This window comes from Palaemon carinicauda, chromosome 26, assembly GCF_036898095.1.
Source record: "Palaemon carinicauda isolate YSFRI2023 chromosome 26, ASM3689809v2, whole genome shotgun sequence".
Taxonomy (NCBI): domain Eukaryota; kingdom Metazoa; phylum Arthropoda; class Malacostraca; order Decapoda; family Palaemonidae; genus Palaemon; species Palaemon carinicauda.
The window spans coordinates 41,267,322-41,292,928 of record NC_090750.1 but is presented as its reverse complement, the minus strand read 5'-3'; the positions used below and the strand labels follow the sequence as shown (position 1 = coordinate 41,292,928).

The following is a 25,607-nucleotide window of genomic DNA, read 5'->3' as shown; positions in this document are numbered from 1 at the left end:
ACCCAACCTTTGCTCCATTACCTTCCCTGCACAACGTATTAAGGGAAAGCAATCAAATATACATTACATCTTTATAGCTAACATATGTAAACTATACAGAGATACACCCTTTATATTTTGCAGCTGGTGAAAAATCACTTAGTCTTCGTTCATATAGCAAACAAAGATCTGCCAGTTTGAAAACTATACCTCCAGGATTGGCTCTTTGGCATTCCACTATATGTGTTACTAGCTCTGCAAATGCCAGTTCATCGCCAGAGTTGACTTTTTCTTGGTCAGTAGTTGTTTCAAGACCGTGTAGTAACTTTCTTTCTATGTTGTATAGAGCTGTTAAGCATTTTGGATGGTACTTGAACTCCTGAGCTACGACATCACCTGAACTAAGCTTTGCAAGCAGTTCCTTATCTTGTAATGTTTTCGCACAACTGTTAAGTCTCTCATTGAGCTGCATTGTCATTGTTTCATGAGGTTCTGATATGGGACTCTCTTTTTCACAAAAAAAAAAATCTCGCAACATCCATTTTACCTAGCTCTTGAGAGGTCTTTTTTCTCGTATATTTAGTTGAATCACTTTCATCATCCCTGTCCACTTCTGATCTTGTTTTCTACCTCTATCTAGTTTAGTGTTGTTAAATTTTATTCTACACGAATGATGATACTGTGCATTATTCCTGATCAGTGTTTCTTCTATTCCTTGACCATCATCAATTCGTCCAACATCTAAAGCAATGGGCATTTCATTTAGCTTTCTGAACTCTAGGATATTCTTTGCTAATAAAGTATACCCTGATTTGCTCTTGTCTGAAGTATCCTTGGGTGACATCAGTGTTTCATATTTGTCTACCTGACAGATAAAGCATTTAGTCCAATCAGTTTCCCTTTTCTCTTTGGGGGATATTAACAAACGAAGCCTTTTTGACATTTTAAAATGAAATACTGTAACAACACATATATACAAAAAAAAATTCTTCAATTGAGATTAACTATCCTGAGATTTTTAGCAACTACAGCACAAATTTTATACTTCGACAGTTGAAAGGCCAAAGGATTATCCTTTTACCACCTTCAACTTATAAATACACTTTACTGTATGGGATACGACTAGGTTCGATGCTGTTACTTCTATGCCTAGCCCGATCGTTCATCTAGCGCCATTTAACTCCCATGCGATCTGTACACCATCCAAAGGACAAAAGCCCCTTCCTTCTTGGCTCGGCTTTCCCGCGTTGGCACACTCACATCGATTTGGGTACGACACCTTGACTATATAGGGGCCGAATCAAGGTGTATTTGGGAGACTTAATGAAACTGACACTACAGCCCATGCCGACTTTCATGGCAGCTAGTTGCACCTGTGTGCCCTGGTAGTGTAAGCAACTAGCTCGTTAAAATTGTAGGATCCCCTGCAGTAGGCTAAATTGCCGGACCTTACCCATCCCTTCATTTAACAGTCTAAACCGGTTGACCCTATTGGCCTTGTGTTCCACCCCACTTCATCATCATTTCATGTTCATTTTATCATCATTTCATGTTCATTTTATCATCATTTCATGTTCATTTTATCATCTTTTCATGTTCATTTTATCATCCATTTCATGTTCATTTCCCTGATATAGCCGAAGTCGCGCTGCTTGGGAGTATATAAATAACCAACTTTTTTATGCCGCCATTTTGTTTTTGACCGCCATTTTGTAAGAAACCCATGGTGAGTTATAGGCAATATCAATTACACCATCAGAATGCTAAACTCGCAAATCTGTATAATTGAATTATCAAAGAAAGTAATTTGGTAAAATATCAAGTTTAACCACCCAATTACTAATAAAATGAATAATTCGGGTCAAATTTTGCGCATGCGCACTTTAGAATTTTCACGACATTGTATTTACAGTGACTATTGACATAAATATAGTGGTTTTCCTTCAAATCTAGGCCACTGGTCATCAAAAGTGCTTCATATGACCCACTTGTCAAAATCTTACGTGGAAAATCGGGGGTTTTGCCGCCATTTTAAAAATGTGGTGGCCATCTTGAAAAATGAAACATTTGATTGGCTCAGTTTTATTTTCATAAGAACACCATAAAGAACCTTTATGCAAAGTTTGATCCTTGTATCATAAAATGAACTATTTTGGTAAAATTTCAAAGAGATCGGTGTTACTGTATGGACGTGAGTCATGGTATGATAATGAAACAATTTCCAATAGATTTAATAGATTTGAGAACAAAGCCCTCAGAAGGATATTGGGAGTTGAATGGCAGGGCAGGGTTAGAAATGAAACTATGAGAGATTACTCTAGTGCCATATGTGAATTACATCCTGATAAGGGGTAGATGGAGATGGTTTGGGCATGCTCTTCTCACTCCCCCAAGAAAGATTAGTTCACCAAACGTTCAGCTGGGCTCCACAAGGCACTAGAAGAGTTGGAAGACCCAGGCTTACATGGTTGAGGGCATTAAAGCATGAAGTAGGAGATGATGATTGGAGAAGTATTTAATTAAAAGTTCAAGATAGTCAACGATGAATGGAGAAGTATTGAATTAAAACCTCAAGATAGTTGACTGGCGAAATATAACCGAGGCCCTTTGTGTCAATAGGCATAGGAGGAGATGATGATGAGTCCAGTGGTAGCTACTCAATAAGTTGTCCAGCAAACTTCATTTCAGGACTAGAAGCATCTCGTTAAGTGGTTACAACGTAAATCTAAGATGGATGTAAGAATGTATGGCCCTTTTTCTTCTTTTTTTTTTTTTAACCCTCTTTGGGGTGCAGTGGTTGTGCCATTATTTGCTGGATCAGACGTTTAATGCAGGTCAGTCTTCCAACCGAGCAACTTTTTTGTACAATTTAGTGTAGAAGTATCTCCCCCCATCCTCCCAGACAAGGGGAAGGATGGATAGAGATGTATGCAAAATCATTTCTTTTAAATGACCATTCATTACAGACTGTATCCTTACCAGGGTATAGGTTCTTCCATGACCATCTTCCAATTTTCTTTGCAAAAACCTAGCCTAACACCTTTGACATCCTGGGAATTAAACTAGCCAGTTTAGTTATATGAACTTCATCATCCTTAAGGATAAGTCTCCAATTAAAGGATGCAGGTTTGTAATTGTGTAGGAACAAATAACATTTTTAATGTAATGTTTATATTTCCTAACCATGCAAACCTGAGTCCTATAAGTTGCACTTCTTGCCAAAACTGCATTGTAAGTCCCAGGGTAAGCTCAAAGTGGCTACCCAGTAGCTGTCATGTAGGTGGTGCCTTATCCACCACCTCTATAGATTTTACCAACTTGATTTCCATCTATGCTGAAATCATACTCCTATTAACGAACTTCATATGTTAGTTTATAAAAATACAAATAACATTAAAAATGTCTTATCTTTTTATGTTTACAAACACTTATCAGGATTCCTGAGAATATTGGTAACTCAAGTTTAGATACATTATACTGTATTCAACATGTATCTGACCATGGTATGGTCTTGTAGCCTTAGTTACATAAGCCTGAAATTATCAGCCATTGAAATATTATAATCTCCTTGGGCAGGGAATCTCATTTGTATAGAAAAATAACTATAATTTTGTATTTATTTTTTTAATTTTATTTTATAAAGATTTAAGATTCATATTTGTTTATACTGATTACAAAACTGTGATATTTTCATTTCTGAAATGTTAGGCTAAATTCCATAGTTGAAGGTTCATTTAAAGTATTGAACTGTAATAGAAATATACTGCACTGTATTTATATATTTCTTTATTTTGTCCTTGTTAGCATTGGATAGCAAATAATCTTCTTGGCTTAGCCTTTGCCATTAATGGTGTTGAACTGCTGCATCTCAACAACATCCAGACTGGGTCATTACTGCTGGGTGGCCTTTTTGTGTATGATGTATTTTGGGTCTTTGGCACCAATGTTATGGTCACAGTAGCAAAGTCATTTGAAGCCCCCATCAAACGTAAGTGTCATCGGTAGTTTTTGTATTTCTTGTCAAATCTATATCATTGTTTTAATATTTTTTATATTTTTATTCTACCATTTCTCATTTATAGTTGATTCATTGATTCTCTATTTCCTTTCTGCACCGGGTTGCTTCACCTGTTTTGAGCTATTGGGCTTGTAGCATTTTGCATTTCAAATTAAGGTTGTATCTCAGTTCGTATTAATAATAATGTTTATCATGTTTTCCCATAAGTATCAGTACTGTAATGCTAAAAATAGCATAGATATTTCTATTATCCTTTACTTTCCTGAAGTGCAATTACATATTAAGATATATAAGGTATATGAACATTTTATTCATAAATTCGTCCCTACACGGATACAAACCCTTATCCATCAATAGGAGTATGCATTCACCGTAGCTGGAACTTGGTAGTTAAGATTTATAACAAGATGTCATTAGTTACTGAACAGCCCATCCCTAGTGTGTCATAGACATGAAAGATATATATGAAATCTCAAGCAGATTTGAATGGCAATTTGAGTGATCTTTTGTATTTGAATTGGTCACAATCTTATGAAAGTATTGTGCCTGTTGTTCTCTCGGATGGGAATCTGGTAAACATAATTGATAGGCATATCCCTTCTCCTCTGCTAAAATACTGAGTGAAATATAAACCCTTGTTCAGTGATGATTACAAGCGTGCTTATTTGGAGAAGCAGAAGGCCTATCATATTCAGAAAGCTAACATATTAGATTTGACTTTTAATAAATTTTAAGAGCTTTTGCTCAGGGAGTTTATCCTTCAACTGAAAAGGAATACAATTTAACCATAAAAGAAACCTATTCTGGTACAATTCAGGAACATACAGTAATTGCTGGGCTATCCTTTAATCTGCACTCTTTGGTGTGGATGTAACAGTTTATCCTTTAATTAATCAAATGGCTGTGTCACACACTGCCCAAAGGAAAAGGTAACATTTTTGAATGATGTGTTTGATAGTAAGCAGAGTAATGAGAAACTATGTCTTCATCATTCCTGTTTTCCTGAGGCTGAAATAACTAGTTTAGCTTTATAGTTTCATGATATTAAAACACTCTTGATGGTCTTCGTTGCTTATGGATGTGTAGACCCACATATTTTTCCTTTGTTTCATATAAAGGCCACTGATCTTTTAGATCCTAAGGTTGGTTTCCCCTAGAAAACCATCTCAGACTTCTTCAGCAGTGTAATCTCTCTCCATTGAAACTGTGCGGTTGCTGTGGCCCTTTTCGGGGCTACCTGGGTCTCCTTGTAGGGAACGCCTTCTGGAGGTTTTCTGGCACGGGACACGAGGTGAGAGTGAGAGGTTTCCTCACCCAGGATTTCAACCAATCTGTCACCTAGACCTACTGGTTGTAGCGCATTGAAGCAGTCTCTTGATTTCGTAGCCGGAGTAACCTCGGTGCCTTTCCTTCTCGTTCAGATTCGGCTGACGAACATCAACGCATGACGAATAATTTTTAAGTATCCTGTCGGAGGATTCTTTCGTGGGAATTCCTCAAGGTGTAGGCCTAGCTTCCAACTTGTGGTATAGACGCCCTTCACATGCCATTGTGGACCCATCTTTCCGTTTGTGCGGTGATCAGCCTACATCAGCAGCAGGTGTCGATCGTCCTACCCACTCGATGGAAAGGAGAGGTTCACCTGAATGGTCACCTCCAAGACGTTTCCTAAAGCTTGTCCGAGATTCGCGATACTACGCTCTAGCTCTTGAGAGCATAGCTTATCAGAAGCAGATGATGGGGAGTTAAACAAATGTTTATAGCTCCCCACCACCTGCTTTCATGTCTTAAGGACACATCGCGTACCTCTTCTTGCGTTGACAAACCAAAGTCAACCTTTGAGCCTAGGTCTTCTATCTCATTCTGAGGAGAACCTCCCGTGTTGCCTCAAATTCAACAACCCACTCTCCCTAATGTGGGGAGTGAGGTTAGTCAACACCCTTGTAGGGGAAAGACACAGTATGTTGGATGTCTTGCAGTGTGTGTTGGTTGAGAAGCTCGATAAGTTGGAGCAATTACAAGCATAGCGCGTCAGTGCAAAACCTCTCACAGAAAGGCGAGTGAGCAAGGAGTTCAGCTCACCCACAACTATGCACCAGGACCATCACTCACTACCTCAACTCTCGTATACGACGACACACCATACCTTGTATATACAGGTAGTCTCCGACTTACAACGTATGCGAAATGACTTTTCAACTTTTCAATGATTTTTTTAACAGGGATGATGTCACAAGTATGTCTGAAATAGTACATTGAATACAGGTAGTCTCCGACTTACGATGTATGCGACTTTAATACTTTGTAACGATTTTTTCCACTATGATAACGTCACAAGGATGTCTGAAATAGTACATTAATAGGAAAAATTTTTCTGGGAAATAATCTATTTTCATGTATAAAATTGAACTATTTTATCTTGTTGGTAAGTTAGAATTTTCTTTTATTGTTAATATACAGTCTCCATTTTCTGTAAAAATAATACATCAAGAAAAGTTTTAATATCTGTCGAGTTCATATCATATGTCTGGTGACGTCATATTACCAGCGGAAAGCGAGCGGGCGATAGAATGATTTCCTTCCAGAAGGTTAGCGATCAGGATTAGTATTCCCATTATCGAAATATCAAGTAATGATACAAAGCATATTGTGTCTGTATCGGTTGTTATGAGTACTACTTAGCGTAAATTTGACTCCGCTTGTTTTATTTCATCTCTGATAATAGATTGATATTTATTTAAAGAAAGTACAGTACACTAATAGGATGAATATTTTCTTAGAAATAATATATTTCCTTTTACATTATAAAAATTGAATACTTTTGCTTGGTTAGTTATTTTCTTTCATTTCTTGCAAGAAAAAGAAAAGGGGTTTGTTCCGTAACTGACATACAAACCACGCTATTTAATAGGGGTTATTACTTTCGGCGTAGCTGAAATGACGAGCCATTAGAATTTTAACGAGGGTTTACTACCCCACCGCTAGTTAGCGGGGGGTAGGGAGGGTAGCTTGCTACCTCCCCCCCCTGATTGTCAGCGCGCCACTGCGCGCCTTCAACCTTCTGCGCGCCATGCGCGCCATTGTTCTCCTGCGCGCCAGCGCTCGCCAACGCACCAGCGCTTGCCAACGCACCAGCGCTTGCCAACGCACCAGCGCTTGCCAACGCACCAGCGCTCTCCTGCGCGCCAACGATCTCCTGCGACCAGATCGGAATGCTTCCCCTGTTCATCAGCGCTCGCCAACGCGCCATCCCTCGTGCCTACGAGGATGGGCGCCCACACCCATCTCCCCAGCCCGCGCGCAAGAGATGTCTTTCCTGCGCGCGCCCTACGGTATCATCGCCCGCACGGGCTCTTCATCCTGATCCTGCGCGCTCGCGGCAAGGTCGCCATCGCCACATCCCCCCCCCCCCCTTTGCAAGCGCAGAACAGCGCGCTCGCCGGCAGGGGGGAAGGTTCCAGAAAGGTCCAGGGACATTTCTTCTCCATCATCTTTTCAGGCGAACCCCCCTTTGGTAACTCCTCCCAGGGATCGGTTGATCCCTTTCCCTCCAGTGGGAGTATCTGACAGCGCAGCCGTCAGCCAGCAGCCTTGGTTTGTGACACTGGTCAGAGCGGTCGTACAGGCGTTTAAGCCTGTTATCTCTGCCCTGGGCCCCAAATCCTTGGCAGTTTCTACTCCCTTGAAGAGGAAAAGAGGAGTTTCAAACGTGGTAACTTCTCCGAGGGCAAATCTGACTCCTCGCAAGTCTTTGAGGCAGGCCTCCTCATCCCCCCCAGACTTTTTCTCCCTCCCCTTCGGACGAAGACTTCCTGCCTCAGGGGAGTCACGTGAGGTGAGGCGTTCCCCCATCGCACCAATGAGGGAAACCCCACCTCGCGCTGGAAAATCTTCTCGGGTAGGAGTGGAGAAGAGCCTACCCCGTCGTTGTTGGAGTCTTGCTTCCCTCCCAGGAGGGAGTCGAAGGACTCCAAGACAGTACCAAAGTCTTCATCAAGACTTAGACCGGAGCCAGCCAGTCATTCGGAGAACGTCCGCGAGTCTCCCCAAGAAGAGCCTTTTGGGACAGGAGACTTCGCTGCTAGTCCTTCAGGAGGAGAGCTGCAGGAGTCAGAACATGCGTTCTGACAGGTTCTGACCCTTAGGAGGACTCTTAATGGGTTTGCTGACCCAGAGATTCCTCTTCGTGAGGGCAAAGACACGGTCTTGGACAGAGTCTTTGGGACTCAAAACCCTCGAAGGCCAGTGCGGCTTTGCCCTGGTCTCAAGGGGTCAAGAGTGCCAGGGACAAGATCGAAGTCCAGCTCTTCGAGCTTGCCTCCTCCAGCCGATCCAGCGCCGGCAACAACCTCCTCCCCCCTCCTGGTGTACAACAGAGGAGTTACTTCGACATCGTAGAGGAGACTTGTTTGGCTCTTCCCCTTCACCATTCGTTGGAAGAGCTTACCAGGGGAGTCCCTCTTGAAAGACTCTCCAACCGGCAGGTCTCATTCTCGGCGACTGAGATCCTTAGCCAGGAGAAGGTGGCGAAGTGTGCCATGCAGGCCACTTCGTGGCTGGATATCTGGCTAGGGACCTTAGGTATCCGGATACGTTCGGAGGATTTATCCAAAGAATGTACCAGGATGGCTATGGAGACCTTTTTACTCAGGCACTCGCATGATTGAGTTTCTAGCCCACCAAGTCTTGAACTTGTGGGCTAACACCATCTTGAAACGTCGAGATGCGGTGTCTGAGAGGTTCCATTAAAAGGTCCCTAACACCGATATCAGCAGGCTCAAACATTCTTCCGTGATGGGAAAGAACTTGTTGAGCCTAGGGACGTGGAGCAGGCCACTGAGAGGTGGAGGAAGTCCCACCAAGACTCCCTCCTACATAGGGCTCTGACATCTAAGCCCTATAAACCTTCAGCACCCCAGCAGCCACGCCCTACCAGGACCACGAAACCGGCAGCGAAGACGACAGTGTCTAAGCCCTTTCCTGTCAAGGACAAGAATAGCAAGAAGTCCTCCAGGGGAGGGAAGAATCCTAGAGGGAGTGGCCGAGGCCGCAAACGCTAGGATTGGCAGTCCCCCTGCATGTCCACCAGTGGGGAGATGCCTACAAAGTTGTGCGAACAGGTGGCAGCAACTCGGGGTCGATTCCTGGACGATTTCCGTAATCAGTCAGGGATATCACGTCCCATTCACAACATCTCTACCTCCCCTGACAGCGAATCCAGTGTCGCTGAGCTCCCTTGTCATGGGATCAGCAAGGGGGAATCCCTTTGGGCAGAAGTCCAGACCATGTTGAAGAAGGGCGCTCTCCAAGAGGTCCTCGACGGGTCTCCAGGCTTCTTCAGTCGATTCTTTCTTGTTAAGAAGGCGTCTGGAGGCTGGAGACCAGTCATCGACCTGTCAGCTCTGAACAAGTTTGTCAAGCAAACTCCGTTCAGCATGGAGACCGCAGACACGGTTAGACTTACAGTGAGACCGCAAGACTTCATGTGTACACTGGATCTGAAGGACGCGTACTTCCAGATCCCAGTCCATCCGTCTTCAAGGAAGTACTTAAGATTCAGCCTAGACAACAAGGTTTACCAGTTCAAGGTGCTGTGTTTCAATCTCGCCACAGCACCACAGGTTTTCACCAGAGTGTTCACCCTAATATCGTCGTGGGCACACAGGATCGGCATCCGTCTCCTCCGTTATCTGGATGACTGGCTGATCCTAGCAGACTCGGAGTCATCCCTTCTTCAACACCGAGACAAACTTCTAGGACTTTGCCAGGATCTGGGGATCATGGTAAATCTCGAGAAGTCCTCTCTGCTTCCCACTCAAAGACTGGTATACCTAGGCATGATCATAGACACCAATCTCCACAAAGCCTTCCCATCAGACGACAGGATAGCAAGGCTGAGGAGCGTCGCAAGCCCTTTCCTCAGACGAGAAGAACTTCCAGCCCAATCGTGGTTACGTCTCCACGGTCACCTCTCATCCTTGGCTCGTCTAGTTCCCAACGGTCGCCTCAGGATGAGATCCCTCCAGTGGCGACTCAAGTCCCGGTAGAATCAGGGTTACGATTCCCCGGACGTCATGATCCCTATGGGACCTGCGGAACGGACGGACCTCCAGTGGTGGGCGACAGACGAGAACCTAAGAAGAGAAGTGGATCTTCTCGTCCGCCTCCCGGATTTGATGCTGTTTTCGGACGCCTCAAAGGAAGGGTGGGGGCCCCACGTTCTGCAACACAGGACCTCAGGCCTGTGGTCAGAATCAGAAAAGTGCCTCCATATAAATCTTCTAGAGATGAAGGCCGTCTTCCTGGCCTTTCAACAGTTCCAACAATACCTGGCGGGTCACTCTGTGGTGGTGATGAGCGTCAACACCACAGTAGTGGCTTACATCAACAAGCAAGGAGGTACCTTTTCGAAGCAGCTATCCCATCTCGCAGTAGAGATACTGAGATGGACTGAAGTCCACTCGATTTCACAATCGGCACGTTTCATTCCAGGCAAGAGGAATGTGCTCGCCGACAGTCTGAGCAGAGCGTCTCAGTGAGTACCGAGTGGTCTTTGGATCATCTAGCAGCCAACAAAGTCCTGACTTTATGGGGTTCCCTGACTGTGGATCTGTTCGCGACAGCGTTGAACTTCAAGCTTCCGCTGTACTGCTCACCAGTCCCGGATCCCAAGGCACTCTGGCAAGATGCCTTCCAACAATGGTGGGACAACATCGACGTGTACGCCTTTCCCCCATTCAGTCTGATGAGGAGGGTGCTCAACAAGACCAGAATATCGGTCAATCTTTCAATGACCCTCATAGCTCCGCTATGGCATCACGCGGAATGGTTTCCGGACCTTCTGCAACTCCTAACGGAACTTCCGAGAGAACTCCCTCCGCGACACAAGCTACTCAGACAACCACATGCCAACATCTTCCACAAAGCCGTAGCTTCGCTACGACTTCACGCCGTGAGACTATCCAGCATCTCCTCGCTGAGAGAGGATTTTCGCATCAAGTTGTGATTAGGATGTCTGGACATCTGCGAAAGTCATCTGCATCTGTCTACCAGGCAAAGTAGAAAGTCTTCTGTGGTTGGTGTTGTGGAAGGGGTATCTCTCCACTCGATGCCACTACAGGTATTGCTCGACTTATGACCGAGATAGGGACCGTGAGATGAGTCGTAAGTCGAGTTGGCCGTAAGTCGAACTAGAAAAGTGAAGCTTCCGTAGATTTATTTTGATACGTTATGATTCGGCAATCATCTGGATCATATTTTGTCAATATTTTCTTACTGTCTATCATTATTCCATTTTCTTGTTTCATAGGATATCATATGCTCTATAAATGCATTATTGTATTCTATTCATCAATTTTGAAAGCATTTTACAATCAAGTACTGATAATTTTGTTTACCTTTGGTTATGATCAGCTGATCTGAAAGTGCCGCTACCTACCGTATCAAAATATGGCGTACATACGTATGTCATATTTTTTTATCATTTCTTAACTTATTAGAAATATCTTCATGATGAATATTACATCAACGCCAATAGGTTACAGGAAATCAGTTTCCATACAGTTTATCTAATCATTAGGTATAATGCGAAATCTTTGTAGCTCTTTCTGTGTGTGTGTGTGTGTGTGCGCGCGCGCTTGCTCTCGCAATCGCATACGGGTAGTTCATTTTTAAAGCTTCATACAGTATTGTAGTTCAGTATTAAGCCTTTATATTTCATTAGACATTACTGTGTTTAATTGTGATATATTAAAGAACGTTTATATTTTATTTTTCAATTTCTTGATTATATCAATAATCAACAAATACTTTTAATTTACTTTCGGTTGGCATCAGCCGATCTCAAGGTCACGCTGCCGTATTACTATTATGAGCACATACATATAGTGCAAATAACACTGATTTATATAATTTTCTTGACATTCGAAATTTCTTCATAATGCATATTACATCAGCGCCAATATGTTATAGGGTATCACATTTTCCATACAGTTCGTTTATAGACATTATTATTTATAAAAGGAATATGCTCTCTCTCTCTCTCTCTCTCTCTCTCTCTCTCTCTCTCTCTCTCTCTCTCTCTCTCTCTCTCTCTCTCTCTCTCTCTCTCTCTCTCTCTCTCTCTCTGTGCATTTTGTTTTTAATTGAGTTGTATCCTCATATTTTTTTTTTTTGAAAATTATTAAAAAATTCTATATATCATTATTCGATGTTTCGATTATGGGAATAGTAACGCATCGGAAGGAAATCACTTGATTTGCCTCTCGCCTTCCCCCAGAAATATGACGTCACCAGACTTTTTTTCTTAAATTTACGGTAAGTTGTACTAATCTTATAACTAATGATACAGACCACTAAAACACTTGATATCGTTACTGAGTGTTTCGATGATGGGAATGCTGTAATAAGATTACTCGGTAACAATGAAAGGAAATCATTCGGTTTGTCAGCGCGCTTCCGCCAGTTACATGACGTCACAAGTCACGTGACATACAGTAATCTCTGCGAAGAATGACTTGTAAAATATGTAAATTCATTTTCTTTGTTTCTCGCAAGAAATGAAAGAAAATACTAACTTAACAAACAAAAGTATTTTATTTTTATAATGTAAAAGGAAATATATTATTTTCAAGAAAATATTTGCCCTAATAGTATGTTTTCTTTAGATAAACATCGATCCATTATCAGAGATTAAAAAAGTAGCGTACAGTCAAATTTACGCTACGTAGTACTCATGACAACCGATACAGACCCACAAAATACTTTGTATCGTTACTTAATATTTCGATAATGGAATACTAATATTAATCGTTAGCCTATTGGAAGGAAATCACTGTATTGCCCGGAAGCTTTCCGCCGGTGATGTGACGTCACCAGACATATAATATGAACTCGAATGATATTACAGTAAAACTTTTCTTAATGTATTTTTAACTGAAAATAGATACTGAATATTAACAATAAAAGAAAATAATAATTTACCAAGATAAATCACTTTATATGTATACAAGAAAATAGATTATTTTCAAGGAAATATTCGTCCTATTTCCGATAAACTTGTGACGTCATAACCCTGAAAAAATGGTCGTAAAGTGAATAGTCGCATGTCGCATAGGTCGTAAGTCGAGCAATACCTGTATTCCAGCAATAGCGGAGTTCCTCGTGTATTTGCTGGAAGAAATGCGCCTTTCAGTCTCGGCGGTGAAAGCTATCGCTCAGCCTTAAGTCTAGCCTTCAGGCTCAAAGGAATAGACATTTCCTCCTCGCTGGAACTTTCCCTACTCAAACGAAGCTATGAACTTACCTGCCCTCAGTCGGAAGTGAGACCTCTTCCATGGAACGTGGTTCGAGTTCTTAGGTCTCTTAAGAGACCTCCCTATGAACCATTACGCCAGTCTTCAGATCGCCACCTAACTTGGAAGACGGTGTTCCTACTAGCTTTGGCCTCGGCCAAGCGAGTCGGTGAAATTCATGGTCTCTCATATGACATCGCCCATTCAAGGGGATGGGGGGAGGTAACATTCAAATTCATCCCTGAGTTTATTGCTAAGACTCAGAATCCGGGGGTGCCGGACCCTCAGTTCGACTCCTTCCAGATTTCGAGTCTTCGTTCTGTAACAGATGACCCAGACCTCTCCTACCGTGCCCACCCTCTTAACGAGAGAATGCCTTGATGAAGTCATTGGGCTTCAGCACGGCATATCATTCCCGTGCTGAAGGCTTGTGACGGGCAAGAGGGCTCTCGAACTGGGGAATTTCTTTTCCTCAGTTTGACTCTAAATTTCTCTCATTCTTTTTCTATTACCTCTTATTGCTTATTCCTCCTTCATAATTATCAGCTGTCTCCAACCTTGCTGTCAAAACTCTTTTACCCATTTCACTGTCCAGGTTTTTTAGAGGGGACATTGTATCCATGATCGGTTTTTATTTCAAAATCAATTGTGGGAGCTGTGGTGGTCTTGCCAACTGCCCGAAAATGTTTGGACACCTAGGAGTGTCAGTATTCCCATACTGGCACGCGGAACTATCTCTTAGGAAATTTGGCCTTCGGATTCCAGGGGTTGGCGATTTTATAGAGATAGGACTCTCGGCATTCTGTCCGGTTTGCCTGCCACTATGATTAGAGTGGGGATGATTGTATTCATGAAATGCTCTCAGTCCCATCAAGCGGGTTTGGCATACACTTGAGCCACTCTAATCATAGTGGTACCATCCCTTTGTGGTAGGGTAGGGAGTGGACATTTGGTAAGCAGCTTTCACAGGTGTCATTGGTGGAGAAATTAATTCCAGGAAAGGCTAACGGTGTCTTCTTTGGAATTTCAGACAGTCTTAATTTTTTCTCTCCCTTAAACTATATTTTTTTCCATTGTTTTTTTTTTCATTGTTATTATGACCCCTTCCCTCCCCCTGAAAAAATAATTAATGAGTAAACTTAATATTCCCCGTACCCCTGGATCAAATGGCGAACCCCAGACACCGTTGACGACTTATGCTTGTTTAAATAGGGAAAGCTCTGTTGACAACCTCGGCAATAAAAAGGATTCCTCCAACAATACTTCTTTGACCAGTGTTGTTAAAGACAATTTATCGGCACTGGTGGAAAATGATGCTTGTAATAACCGTAATACTTTACTCTCTGGTTCTGGCTCATTACCAGATCCAACAAAAAATCTGAAAATTCTCCACTTAAAAAACATACCAATTGGTTGTAGCTATGACATAATTCATGAAGCCTTCTGTAGATTTGGAGCAATCAAAGAAATTTTAATGGAGCTTAATGGTAGTAAAGGCTTTTGGGAAGCTTGGGTATCATTTTCAAGTTTTGAGATTGCTTTAGAAGCAAATAAAAATTTAGATAGCATAAAAATTGACAATTGTTTGATTTCTGGGGCTTTATGTGATAAAGCACCAAGACACCTAGAGGTATATAAACCAGAAGAATGGATGGAAAAAGAAATAGAGCATAGACTTCCAGAAGTAAGAACCCCCAAGCCCCCAACATGGATAATTGCATCTGGAAAGATAGAAAATTATAACTATTATAAGATTAGTAAATTTATACAAAAAAAAGTTGGATTAATTAAAAGTAAGGATATTAGTAGATACGGTAAGCAATCTGTTTTGATTAATGCAAAATCAGATACTCAAGCTCACATGCTTTGTGGCATGAAGATTGCAGAAATTGATCCTATTAAGGATATTAAACCACATATGAGCTTCAGCTATGGTAAAGGAGTAGTTTTTGATAAAGATCTATATGAATTCTCAGAACCAGAAATTCTGGACATGTGCCCTGCTAATGTTTGGAAAGTAAGTAAGATCCCTCAAACAAGCATGGTAGTTTTAACATTTGAAACCCCTGTTATACCAGATCATATAATTATTGAGAATGAAAGAGTACGTGTTCGAGAATATAAACCTAGGCCTTTACAATGCTTCAATTGTTTCAAGTACGGTCACCCTTCCCGGTACTGCAATAATACGAAGATCTGTATCAACTGTTCTTTGTTAGAACATGGCCAATGCAACAGAGATACAACCTGTGCAAACTGTAAAGATAATCATAAACCAAATGATAAAAGATGTAGAGAATACAAGAATGAAGAAGCTGCAATCTTGAAAGCAAATGCTGAACATATAAGTGTAGGTTATGCAAAGCATTTACTCAATCGGCAACTTAATTTTGCTCGCGCGGTTAAGATGCCAACAAAAGATTATAATCCACTACCCCTTACTACCACAGGGGGACCAGTGGCAGCACCTGGCCCGTCAGGTGCATCTCCCTTAGTGGTAGTAGCCCAGCCATCTGGGTCAAGTGCTCAGGCTATAAAAGCCAGAGCACAAACCTCCAAAGAGGTCAATATGGTGTCCAACACACCAAAAGTATTGTCACCGATAGGAGCATCTCCCCTAGAGGTAGTAGCCCAGCCTTCTGGGTTAAGTGCTCGAACTGTTGAAGTTCTAACACAATCCTCCAAGGAAGCCAATGTGGCTTCCACCACCTTAAATGTATTGTCTCAGGCAGAATCTCTACCTGATTTGATGGAGATTGGAAAACAAGATCTTCCAAAGAGGAAAAGGTCCCCATCATCCTCACCTTCATCTAAGTCAGGTAAGTGCCCTACTGCTCATGATCCTAAGGTTGACTCTTGTAAAGATTCTAGAAAGAAAGAAAAGAAGAGTGGTGGCCTAGTAAAGCCTTCCATCTCCAGGCCTTACATGGCTTCATATGAAAAGTCCCAAAAGACAAATGAGACAAAGAAAAATAATAACAAAAGATAATGTCTATCATCCAGTGGAATTGCAGAGGTCTAAGTACTAGCATTGAGCAAATAAAAACTTTAACCAGGGACTCGGACACGAAGGTAATTTGCCTACAGGAAACCAAGATCGGTGACAAACCATTTAATCCTGGACTCAATTATCATCTTTGTAGATCCCCTCCTTTGCAAGCTGCAAGAGCTCAAGGTGGTACAGGTTTTATTATTCACAAATCTGTAAAATTTGAAACAATCCCACTCAATACACCACTACAGGCATGTGCAGTTAGAACTCATATCGGGAAAAAAATTACTTTATGCTCGCTATATATTGAACCATCCTTAGAACTTTTCCTCTTAGATCATGCTGGTAATCCAAGAAGGCTTAGACTTTCTGACCTCCAAGACTTGATCAATCAGCTTCCTGCCCCTTTTATTTTAATGGGTGATTTTATGCAAAGCATACTTTATGGGGTGGAAATGTGTGCGATAGATGGGGTAATCTTGTTGAAGAATTAATCGACAACAATGATGTAATACTAATGAATGATGGTTCTCCAACTAGGTATGATGTATTCCACAACTCTACATCAGCCATTGATTTGTCAATCTGTTCCTCATCCATTCGATTGGACTACCTTTGGTCAGTAAATGAACACCTACATGGCAGTGACCATTGGCCAATAATGTTAAATTATGTCCATAATCTTCCTTCTCAGTGTCCACCAAAATGGAAGATAGATGAGGCAGACTGGGCAGCTTATGAAAACTGTTCACACACTGATAAAGAATATGATGAATTTACATCTCCAGTGCATGCCTATCAACATCTTGAAAATATTATTGATGATAATGCTAGCAAGTTTATACCTAAAACATGCGGTTTACCACATCGCTCTGTAGTTCCTTGGTGGAGTAAAGAATGTGCCAACGCAAGAAAAGTGACCCGAACTTGCTTCAGAAGATACTTGAGGACAAACTATTTAGCAGATAGAATAGCATATCTCAGAGCCTGTGCCAAACAAAAAAGAATTTTTAAAAAAGCAAAGAGAGCATCTTGGAAGAAATATATATCTAATATTAATACCAAAACTCCTTCAAAGGAAATATGGGACAAGATTAGAAAACTTCAAGGTAAATTCGTCCCTAAGCCTCTACCAATATTAAGGGAAAATAATAGATATATATCTGACCCCAAAGATGTAGCAGAGGTTCTTGCTAAGCACTTTGCTCATGTATCAAGTGCTGACAACTATTCCCCAGCATTTCAACAAATTAGAGCATCAACATCTGTTGTTCCTCCTGCTTCTTCAAATACTGAAGCTTTTAACCTGCCTTTTAGTATGGAGGAGATGCAAAATGCTATCTCCAGCTCTTCTTTAACTGCCCCAGGTGAGGATGGCATCCGGTATGAAATGATATCACATCTTCCAGTGGATACCAAGGAATTTTTATTAGAAACCTTTAATGGTCTATGGGCTTCCCATACATCTCCTGATTCCTGGCATACTTCAATTGTAATTCCAGGCCACAAGTCTGGTAAAGACCCAGAACTGCCATCTAGTTATAGGCCCATATCCTTGACCAGTTGCATATGCAAACTATTTGAGAGAATGATCAACAACAGACTTGTGTGGTATCTAGAATCAAAAAATCTTTTATCTAACAGACAGTTTGGTTTTAGGAAGAACCGAAGTACTCTAGACCCTTTGCTGATGTTATCAAGGGAAATTTCAAATGCTTTTTCTAACCAAAACCAGGTGGTGGGTGTCTTTTTTGACCTTGAAAAGGCATATGACACCACCTGGAGGGGTGGTATTTTAAAGCAATTGGCCTCGTGGGGTATAGGAGGACATATGTTCTCTTTTATTGAAGAATTTTTATCAAACCGCTCCATTAAAGTGAGAGTAGGGTCAGAACTATCTTCATCCTACATGCAAGAAGAAGGTGTCCCCCAAGGCAGCGTATTGAGTGTGACCTTGTTTGCTGTTGCTATTAATAGTCTCATTAGTCACATACCTCCTGGCATACAAGGATCACTATTTGTCGATGACTTTGCAATTTATTGTAGTGGATCATCTGCACTACAAGCATGCCAAAATCTTCAAATTGCAATAAATGCTGCTTCCGCATGGGCAAATTCTCGCGGATTCATGTTTTCTCCTCAGAAGACCAAAGCCATTCGCTTTACTCGTACTCGTAAAAGGGAAGAGATCCCCACCCTTTTCTTAAATGATTGTATTTTGCCATATGAGGATAGTGTCAAGTTTCTTGGAGTCATTTTCGACAAGAAAATGACATTTGGTCCCCATATAAATGACCTATCTATCAGGGTTAAGAAGTCACTGAACATTCTGAAAGTGATATCGCATTTTGATTGGGGTGCTGATAGAACAACTTTGCTTAGAATTTATACATCTTTGTGTCTGAGCAAGTTAGACTATGCATGCCAAATATATGGGTCAGCTACAAAGACTTTACTTGGAAAACTTGATATTGTTCACAATGCTGGGCTTCGCATCTGCACAGGTGCTTACAGAACATCTCCCATTGACAGTCTCTATGTTGATTCTGGCATACCTCCCCTTTCCATTCGCAGAGAGGAGTTGAGTTTGAGGTTTTTAGCTAGGTCCCTTGCTGTGAGAAACAATCCTAACTGTAAATATGTTAGGGCGCCTTTAGATCGGGCTCCTAACAGATCTAGAGTGCCTAAGCCTTTGGAAGTACAGCTGAAAAATGATGCTAGAGAAGTAGGCTTGTTAACAGCACAGATAGCAGAGGTAGGATATCCCAAGTCTCCTCCTTGGTGTAATCCACCTGTTAAAGTATGTTTTACGGCAGGAGGGAAAAATACCTTACCTAGTAGGGTAATGAAAAGTGAGTTTTTAAATCATGCTGCTCAACATCATGGGAAACATGTTTTTACAGATGGCTCCAAATCGGCTGCAGGAGTTGGAAGTGCAGCTGTGGTGGGGGATATTGTTATTAGAAGGAAACTCCCATCCTCTTGTTCAATTTTTACTGCTGAGTTGTACGCAATAATTCTCGCAGTCCAACATATTTTTAAAAATGGCAACCAAAATAGTTTTTATACAATTTTTACGGATTCCAATAGTGTTTTACTCTCATTAAAACAAATTATGCCAGGCCATCATCTAGTACAAGAGGTGCAGGACTGGTTAGTACTTCTGCAATCTAGGAAGAGTATCAGTGTTCACTTCTGTTGGGTCCCTGCCCATGTTGGGGTGGATGGGAATGAACAAGTTGATAAGGCAGCAAAGGAAGCTTCAGGGCTAAGTAATCCATCCCCCTTGAGTATTCCTTACAAACATCTTAAAAGTGAGATTCATCTTTACTGTAAAAATAAGTGGCAAGCTCGATGGTCTGAACTGACCACCAATACAAAATTGAAACAAATCCACCCATTGGTGGATAAATGGTCATGTTGTAATTCTACAAGTAGAAGGGATACAATTATTTTAACTAGGCTGCGTATTGGCCATACACATGCAACGCACAATTATTTAATGAAGAGTGGGGAAGGGAGACAGGCCCCTCTTTGTAATACCTGTCAAGTGACAATGGATGTTAAACATATTTTAGTCGATTGTCCTGTTTTTAATCTCCAGAGGAGGACACATTTACTCCAGGACAAACCGTTAAGAGATATACTGGGGGAAAACTGTAATACCCTGAACTTGAGAAAATTTATACAAAGTATTGGGTTATATTACGAGCTATAATTGATTTTATTAATTTATTTATTTATTTTACCCTTTTAATCGCTATTTATTTCACATCTAGATTTTATTGTATGAAAGTGTTACGATTTGTATTAAAGGTTAAAATGATACTAAATGGTGTGAGTGTACAGATATAATTGAATGATTTTTGTTATATAGCGCTGAATGGCCTTTGATGCCCCAGTGCTTGGCTTAATGCCTAAATCCCATATTCAATTCAATTCCTACCGTGCCCAGTAAGGAGTCTGAGGTTATAACCCAAAAGAACACTATCTCGTCATGGATTCGTAGGGTGATTCATCTGTCCCTGAATCCAGACCCCCCTCCGTCATGTCGCCCTAGAGCACATAATGTCAGGGGCGTAGCTACGTCCCTGGCCTTCAAGAAAAATTTCTCTGTGACACAAGTTCTTCAAGCAGGGGTGTGGAAACGTCAGACAACCTTCACAGCCTACTACCTGCAAGACGTGACCCACAGGAGGCTCGATACTTTTTCTATCGGCCCTGTTGTGGCTGCACAACAGCTGGTTTAAAACCTCAGGCTCCTTAATGGACAAGTAGCAGAAGGTTGAGGGCATTGATACCCGGTCTTAGTCTGCATGAATAAAAAGGTTTTTCAGGCCCTTATTCTTTTCTTCATCTTCCCCTCTCTTGGGGAAAGCAGCATCCTTGGTTCTCTGCACAGCTGACCTCAAACCACTGTAGGTAAACCATGTTTCCTTGTGTTCCTAGTATTAAGCTAATACTGTCACGTCCCCATACCCTGACGAGGTGGTATTGGGAGAGTCCTAGCCTAAGTTTCCATCTAAAGGACTACAGGTTAACTTTCTAAGACGAGTCACACTTTATACCTTCACACACAGCTTACGTAGGCCGCAGCCATAGCGTAGCAAGGTTCTAGCGAGGTGCAGGGACTCCTTATTGTTGAGTGCTGACACACTCAAATAATGGGTCCCCGGGCAAAGCCAAAAGCCAGTACTGGCCGGGACTTTCCACCCTTCCTAATGGGTGAGTCACCCCTATTAAATAGCGTGGTATGTATGTCAGTTACGGAACAAATGACAAATTCGTAGATAATTTGTATTTTTCCTAACTATACAAACCTTAGCTATTTAATCAAACTTGCCCGCCAGCCCTATGCCCCTTGAAGTCCTACCTCTAAGCAAAGTGAGCTCAAGCACAGGTGTGTGTGTGTGGGGGGGGGGGGGTGGTAGCAAGCTACCCTCCCTACCCCCCGCTAACTAGCGGTGGGGTAGTAAACCCTTGTTAAAATTCTAATGGATCGTCATTTCAGCTACGCTGAAAGTAATAACCCCTATTAAATAGCTAAGGTTTGTATAGTTAGGAAAGATACAAATTATCTACGAATTTGTCATTTTACATAATTTGCAAATCATTCTTTGTTGAGTTCACATGCCCTGTTAAGTCTTATGTATGGCGGAATGTGCGCTCGCATAAAAACGATACTAAAATGTAAGTATTACATGCATTATTATTGGATACAGTTAAGGGAAGCAACAGGGAGAGAGAAGGACGAAACAATATGACAAAGAGAGGAGACGGGGGTGGGGGGGCTTAGCCAAGTTCCTTTTCCTTGCACATTTCCACCACCATATATATGCTAATTCAAAGAAATTAGCGAAATCGGGTCCTGCATTCTCTGAAGGGTACCCCATGCGAACCATTATGCTAGGCAATGGATCGCCACCTCGCTCTAAAGACAGTGATCCTACCCAATTTGGCTTTGGCCAAAAGAGTTAGTGAACTTCATGGTCTCTTGTATGATATCGCCCATTCAAGGGGATGGGGATAGGTAATCCTCAGCTTTGTCCCTGAGTTTATTGCAGACTCAAAATGCACGGATGCAGATCCTAGATTCAATTCCTTCCAGCTTAAGAGTCTATTTTCTGTAACTGATGACCCAGATCAACTGTTACTATGCCCAATAAGGAGTTTGAGGTATTACATCAAAAGGACATCTGCAGCTTGCTCCCAAATGTTGGGATTTCGTCAGCACGGGTGAGATCAAGAGGAGGATCATGAAGAACACCATCTCTGCTTGGATTTGCAAGTTCATCCTGCTCCTCCTCCATGTCAACCCAGAGCTCATAATGTCTATAGTCAATTCTTTTTAGTGAGGCAGATTTACACCGACTCGCAGGGATGCCCTTTTAGCTCAGAAAAATTTCCTGATCGCTGATTGGTTGGAGAAGATAATCCTAACCAATCAGATAGCAGGAAACTTTTCTGAGATAAAAGGGAACCATTGCAAGTCAGTGCAAATGCGCCTCTTGAAAAAAAATTGAGTATATGAGTATAAGGCATTGGGAGGATCATGAATACCACCACCTCTGCTTGGATTTGCAAGGTCATCCTGCTCCTCCTCCAACATGTCAACCAAGAGCTTATAATGTTAAGGGCATTGCAATGTCCCTGGCGTTCAAATGAAACTACTCTGTGGCACAGGTACTTCAAGCAGTCGTGTGGAAGCGTCGGACGACTTTCACCGCCCACTACCTGCAAGACGTAACCCATAGGAACATGGTAACATTTTCCATTGGTCCTATGGTGGCTGCACAGCAACTGGTTTAACACCTCAAGCTCCTTGATGGACAATTAGCAGAGGGTTGAGGGCAAAGGTTACCCTGGATTTGTCTAGATGAATGATTAAGAATGACTGGCTCTTTCTTTTCTTTGAATTTCCCTCTCTTGGGGAATCAGCACCCAGGGTCCTCTGCAAAGCTGATTTCAGCTACCGGCACGTAGACCATTGTTCCCTTGTGTAACCTGGTATTGTTTCAATACTTGTGTTCCCATACTCTAACAAGGGGGTTATTGGGTATAACTTGGTAACCTCTGAAGATTCGTATGACTTGGAAGATCTCTTACCTAGACAGTCACATTGTTAGTATCACGAGCACAAAGCTTGTGTATGCCACTGAGGTGTAGGGTTTCCACCAAGTAAATTCACAAGGGGAAAACCCCGGGTCAGAGCCAAAAAGCCAGTTGGCAAGGACTTCACCCTCCTGAAGGGTAAGTCATCCCCTATAAATAGCGTTTGTTTGTATTCAGTGATGGAACAAATGACAAATTTGGAAGTAATTTGTATTTTCCATAATGATACAAACCTGTACCTATTTATACAGAATGGCCCACCAGCACCAGTCCCCCTTGAAATCCTTCTAAGCAAAGTGGGTTCATAGACCTGGTGTGTGAGTGAGTCGGGTAGCTACTACCACCCCCCCCCCACTAACTAGCAGGTGGGTGGATTTTTAACCCTCGCTAAAAATCTAATGGCTCGTCTTTTAGCCTCTCCTAAAGTAGTATCCCTTATAAATAGCTACAGGTTTGTATTGTTAGGAAAAATACAAATTATTCCCAAATTTGTCATTTTTCCTAACTACAAACCTGAGTCCTTTAAGTTAATCTTCCCACCTCACAATTCTTAGGTGAAGGTCAAAGTGGTTACTCAGTGTGTTGATAGGGCCAGGGCTTTACCCCTACCCACCAACAACTACCGACATCTCGTTAGAAATCCTAACAGCAGACTTTCAGCTATACTAAAAGTGTACTCCTATTAAAGGACTCTGGTTTGTATAGTTGGGAAAAATATTAATTACTTTGAAAATTCATGATTTTTACAACCAAGATGGTAAATGTTGTTCTCCTTTTTTCAGTTGTATTCCCTCAGGATCTATTAGAAAAAGGTTTTGAGGCTGACAATTTTGCCATGTTAGGCTTGGGAGATATTGTGATCCCAGGAATCTTCATTGCACTATTACTACGCTTTGATCACAGGTAATATTTTTTCAATTATTGGTACAGTATTATTATAAAGATAACTAAAGTCAGTGATTTATTACAGTGATAGGCAGAAGGAAATCTGTTTAATGATTTATCATAAATTTTGCAGTTTACATTTCATATAAACTACTTAATGATAGTTTTATGCTTTACAGAAGTGAAAACTTAATGTTATTTTGGTTTTCTTTAAATATGTAATGTAATGAAAAGACTTATGAAACAAACATTACACTATTTCTAGTTAGTTTTTTCATTCGAAAGTAATTACTGTACTGTGCTTAAAGATATGATTTTTCTCCACAGCTTGAATAGGGGGTCCAATACCTATTTCAAAGCAACATTTGCAGCCTATTTGGCTGGATTAATGATGACCATTTTTGTCATGCATGTTTTCAAACATGCACAACCTGCGCTATTGTACCTGGTCCCTGCTTGCCTTTCTGCACCTTGCCTCTTGGCTCTTATCAAAGGAGATTTCAAAGCTCTAATACAGTGAGTAACTTATTTGATGTTTTCGTTTGTAGAGATTCTTAGATTTATTGCAATGAAATAAATTCCATTCAAAATACCCTTGTGTGTACAAGTAGTCAACGACTAGGACCTATGCGACTTATGACTGTTCGACTTTACAACCACTTTTCACTGTGATGACGTCGCAAGTCTGCCAGAAATAGTACACTAATAGGACAGTATTTCCTTGAAATAATCTATTTTATTGTATAAAAATGAATTAATTCATCCTGGTAAGTTAGTATTATCTTTTCATTGATAATATACAGTATCCATTAGAAATAAAAATATATTAAGAAAAGTTTTAATATGACAGTATGTCATATTTCTGGCGAAACCACAAAAAATGAGCTGACAAATAAGCTATTGATTAATATTAGTATTCCCATAATCGAAATATTGTTACAAAGTATTTGATGGGTATACAGTGAACCCTCATTTATCGCGGTAGATAGGTTCCAGTCGCGGCCGCGATAGGTGAAAATCCGCGAAGTAGTGACACCATATTTACCTATTTATTCAACATGTATATTCAGACTTTTAAAACCTTCCCTTGTACGTAGTACTGTTAACAAACTACCCTTTAATGTACAGAACACTTAATGCATGTACTACAGTACCCTAAACTAAAACAGGCACAAATATTAAAGGTGATTTTATATCATGCATTTCCTAAACATGCTAAAAAGCACGATAAAAAATGGCAACCAATGTTTTGTTTACATTTATCTCTGATCATAATGTAGAAACAAACTGGAGGTAGAGCTTTGCTTATTACCCAGACATATTTCCCATACTTTTCCCTTAGAACTACATCACATCTTCCTACTTTAGATATATAGATATATATATATATATATATATATATATATATATATATATATATATATATATATATATATATATATATATATATATATATATATATATATATATATATTTATGTGTGTGTGTATGTGTGTATATATATATATATATTTATATGTATACACATATACATACCTACATATATACATAAATACATGCATATATATATATATATATATATATATATATATATATATATATATATATATATATATATATATATATATATTACTGTATATATATGGGTTATGGAAAAAATCCGCGAAGTGGTGAATCCGCGATGGTCGAACCGCGAAGTAGCGAGGGTTCACTGTATATCAGTTATGAGTACTACATAGCGTAAATTTGACTACAACTAGATCAGAATGTCATATGTTACACTAGGTTAATTTTCTTTGTTTCACCTCTGATAGTAGATAGATATATA

The 25,607-nt window shown here is 40.9% G+C and overlaps 1 protein-coding gene across 1 annotated transcript in view; it reads left to right on the top strand.

Annotated features, from left to right (window-relative positions):
- The window catches only part of LOC137619504 (minor histocompatibility antigen H13-like), a 75,561-nt gene that overhangs the window by 45,098 nt on the left and 4,856 nt on the right, over positions 1-25,607 (top strand). The window contains exons 5-7 of the mRNA XM_068349596.1: positions 3,784-3,967; positions 23,677-23,797; positions 24,107-24,295. Coding sequence (XP_068205697.1) covers positions 3,784-3,967; positions 23,677-23,797; positions 24,107-24,295 — 494 coding nt within the window. The remainder of the gene's footprint in view (positions 1-3,783; positions 3,968-23,676; positions 23,798-24,106; positions 24,296-25,607) is intronic.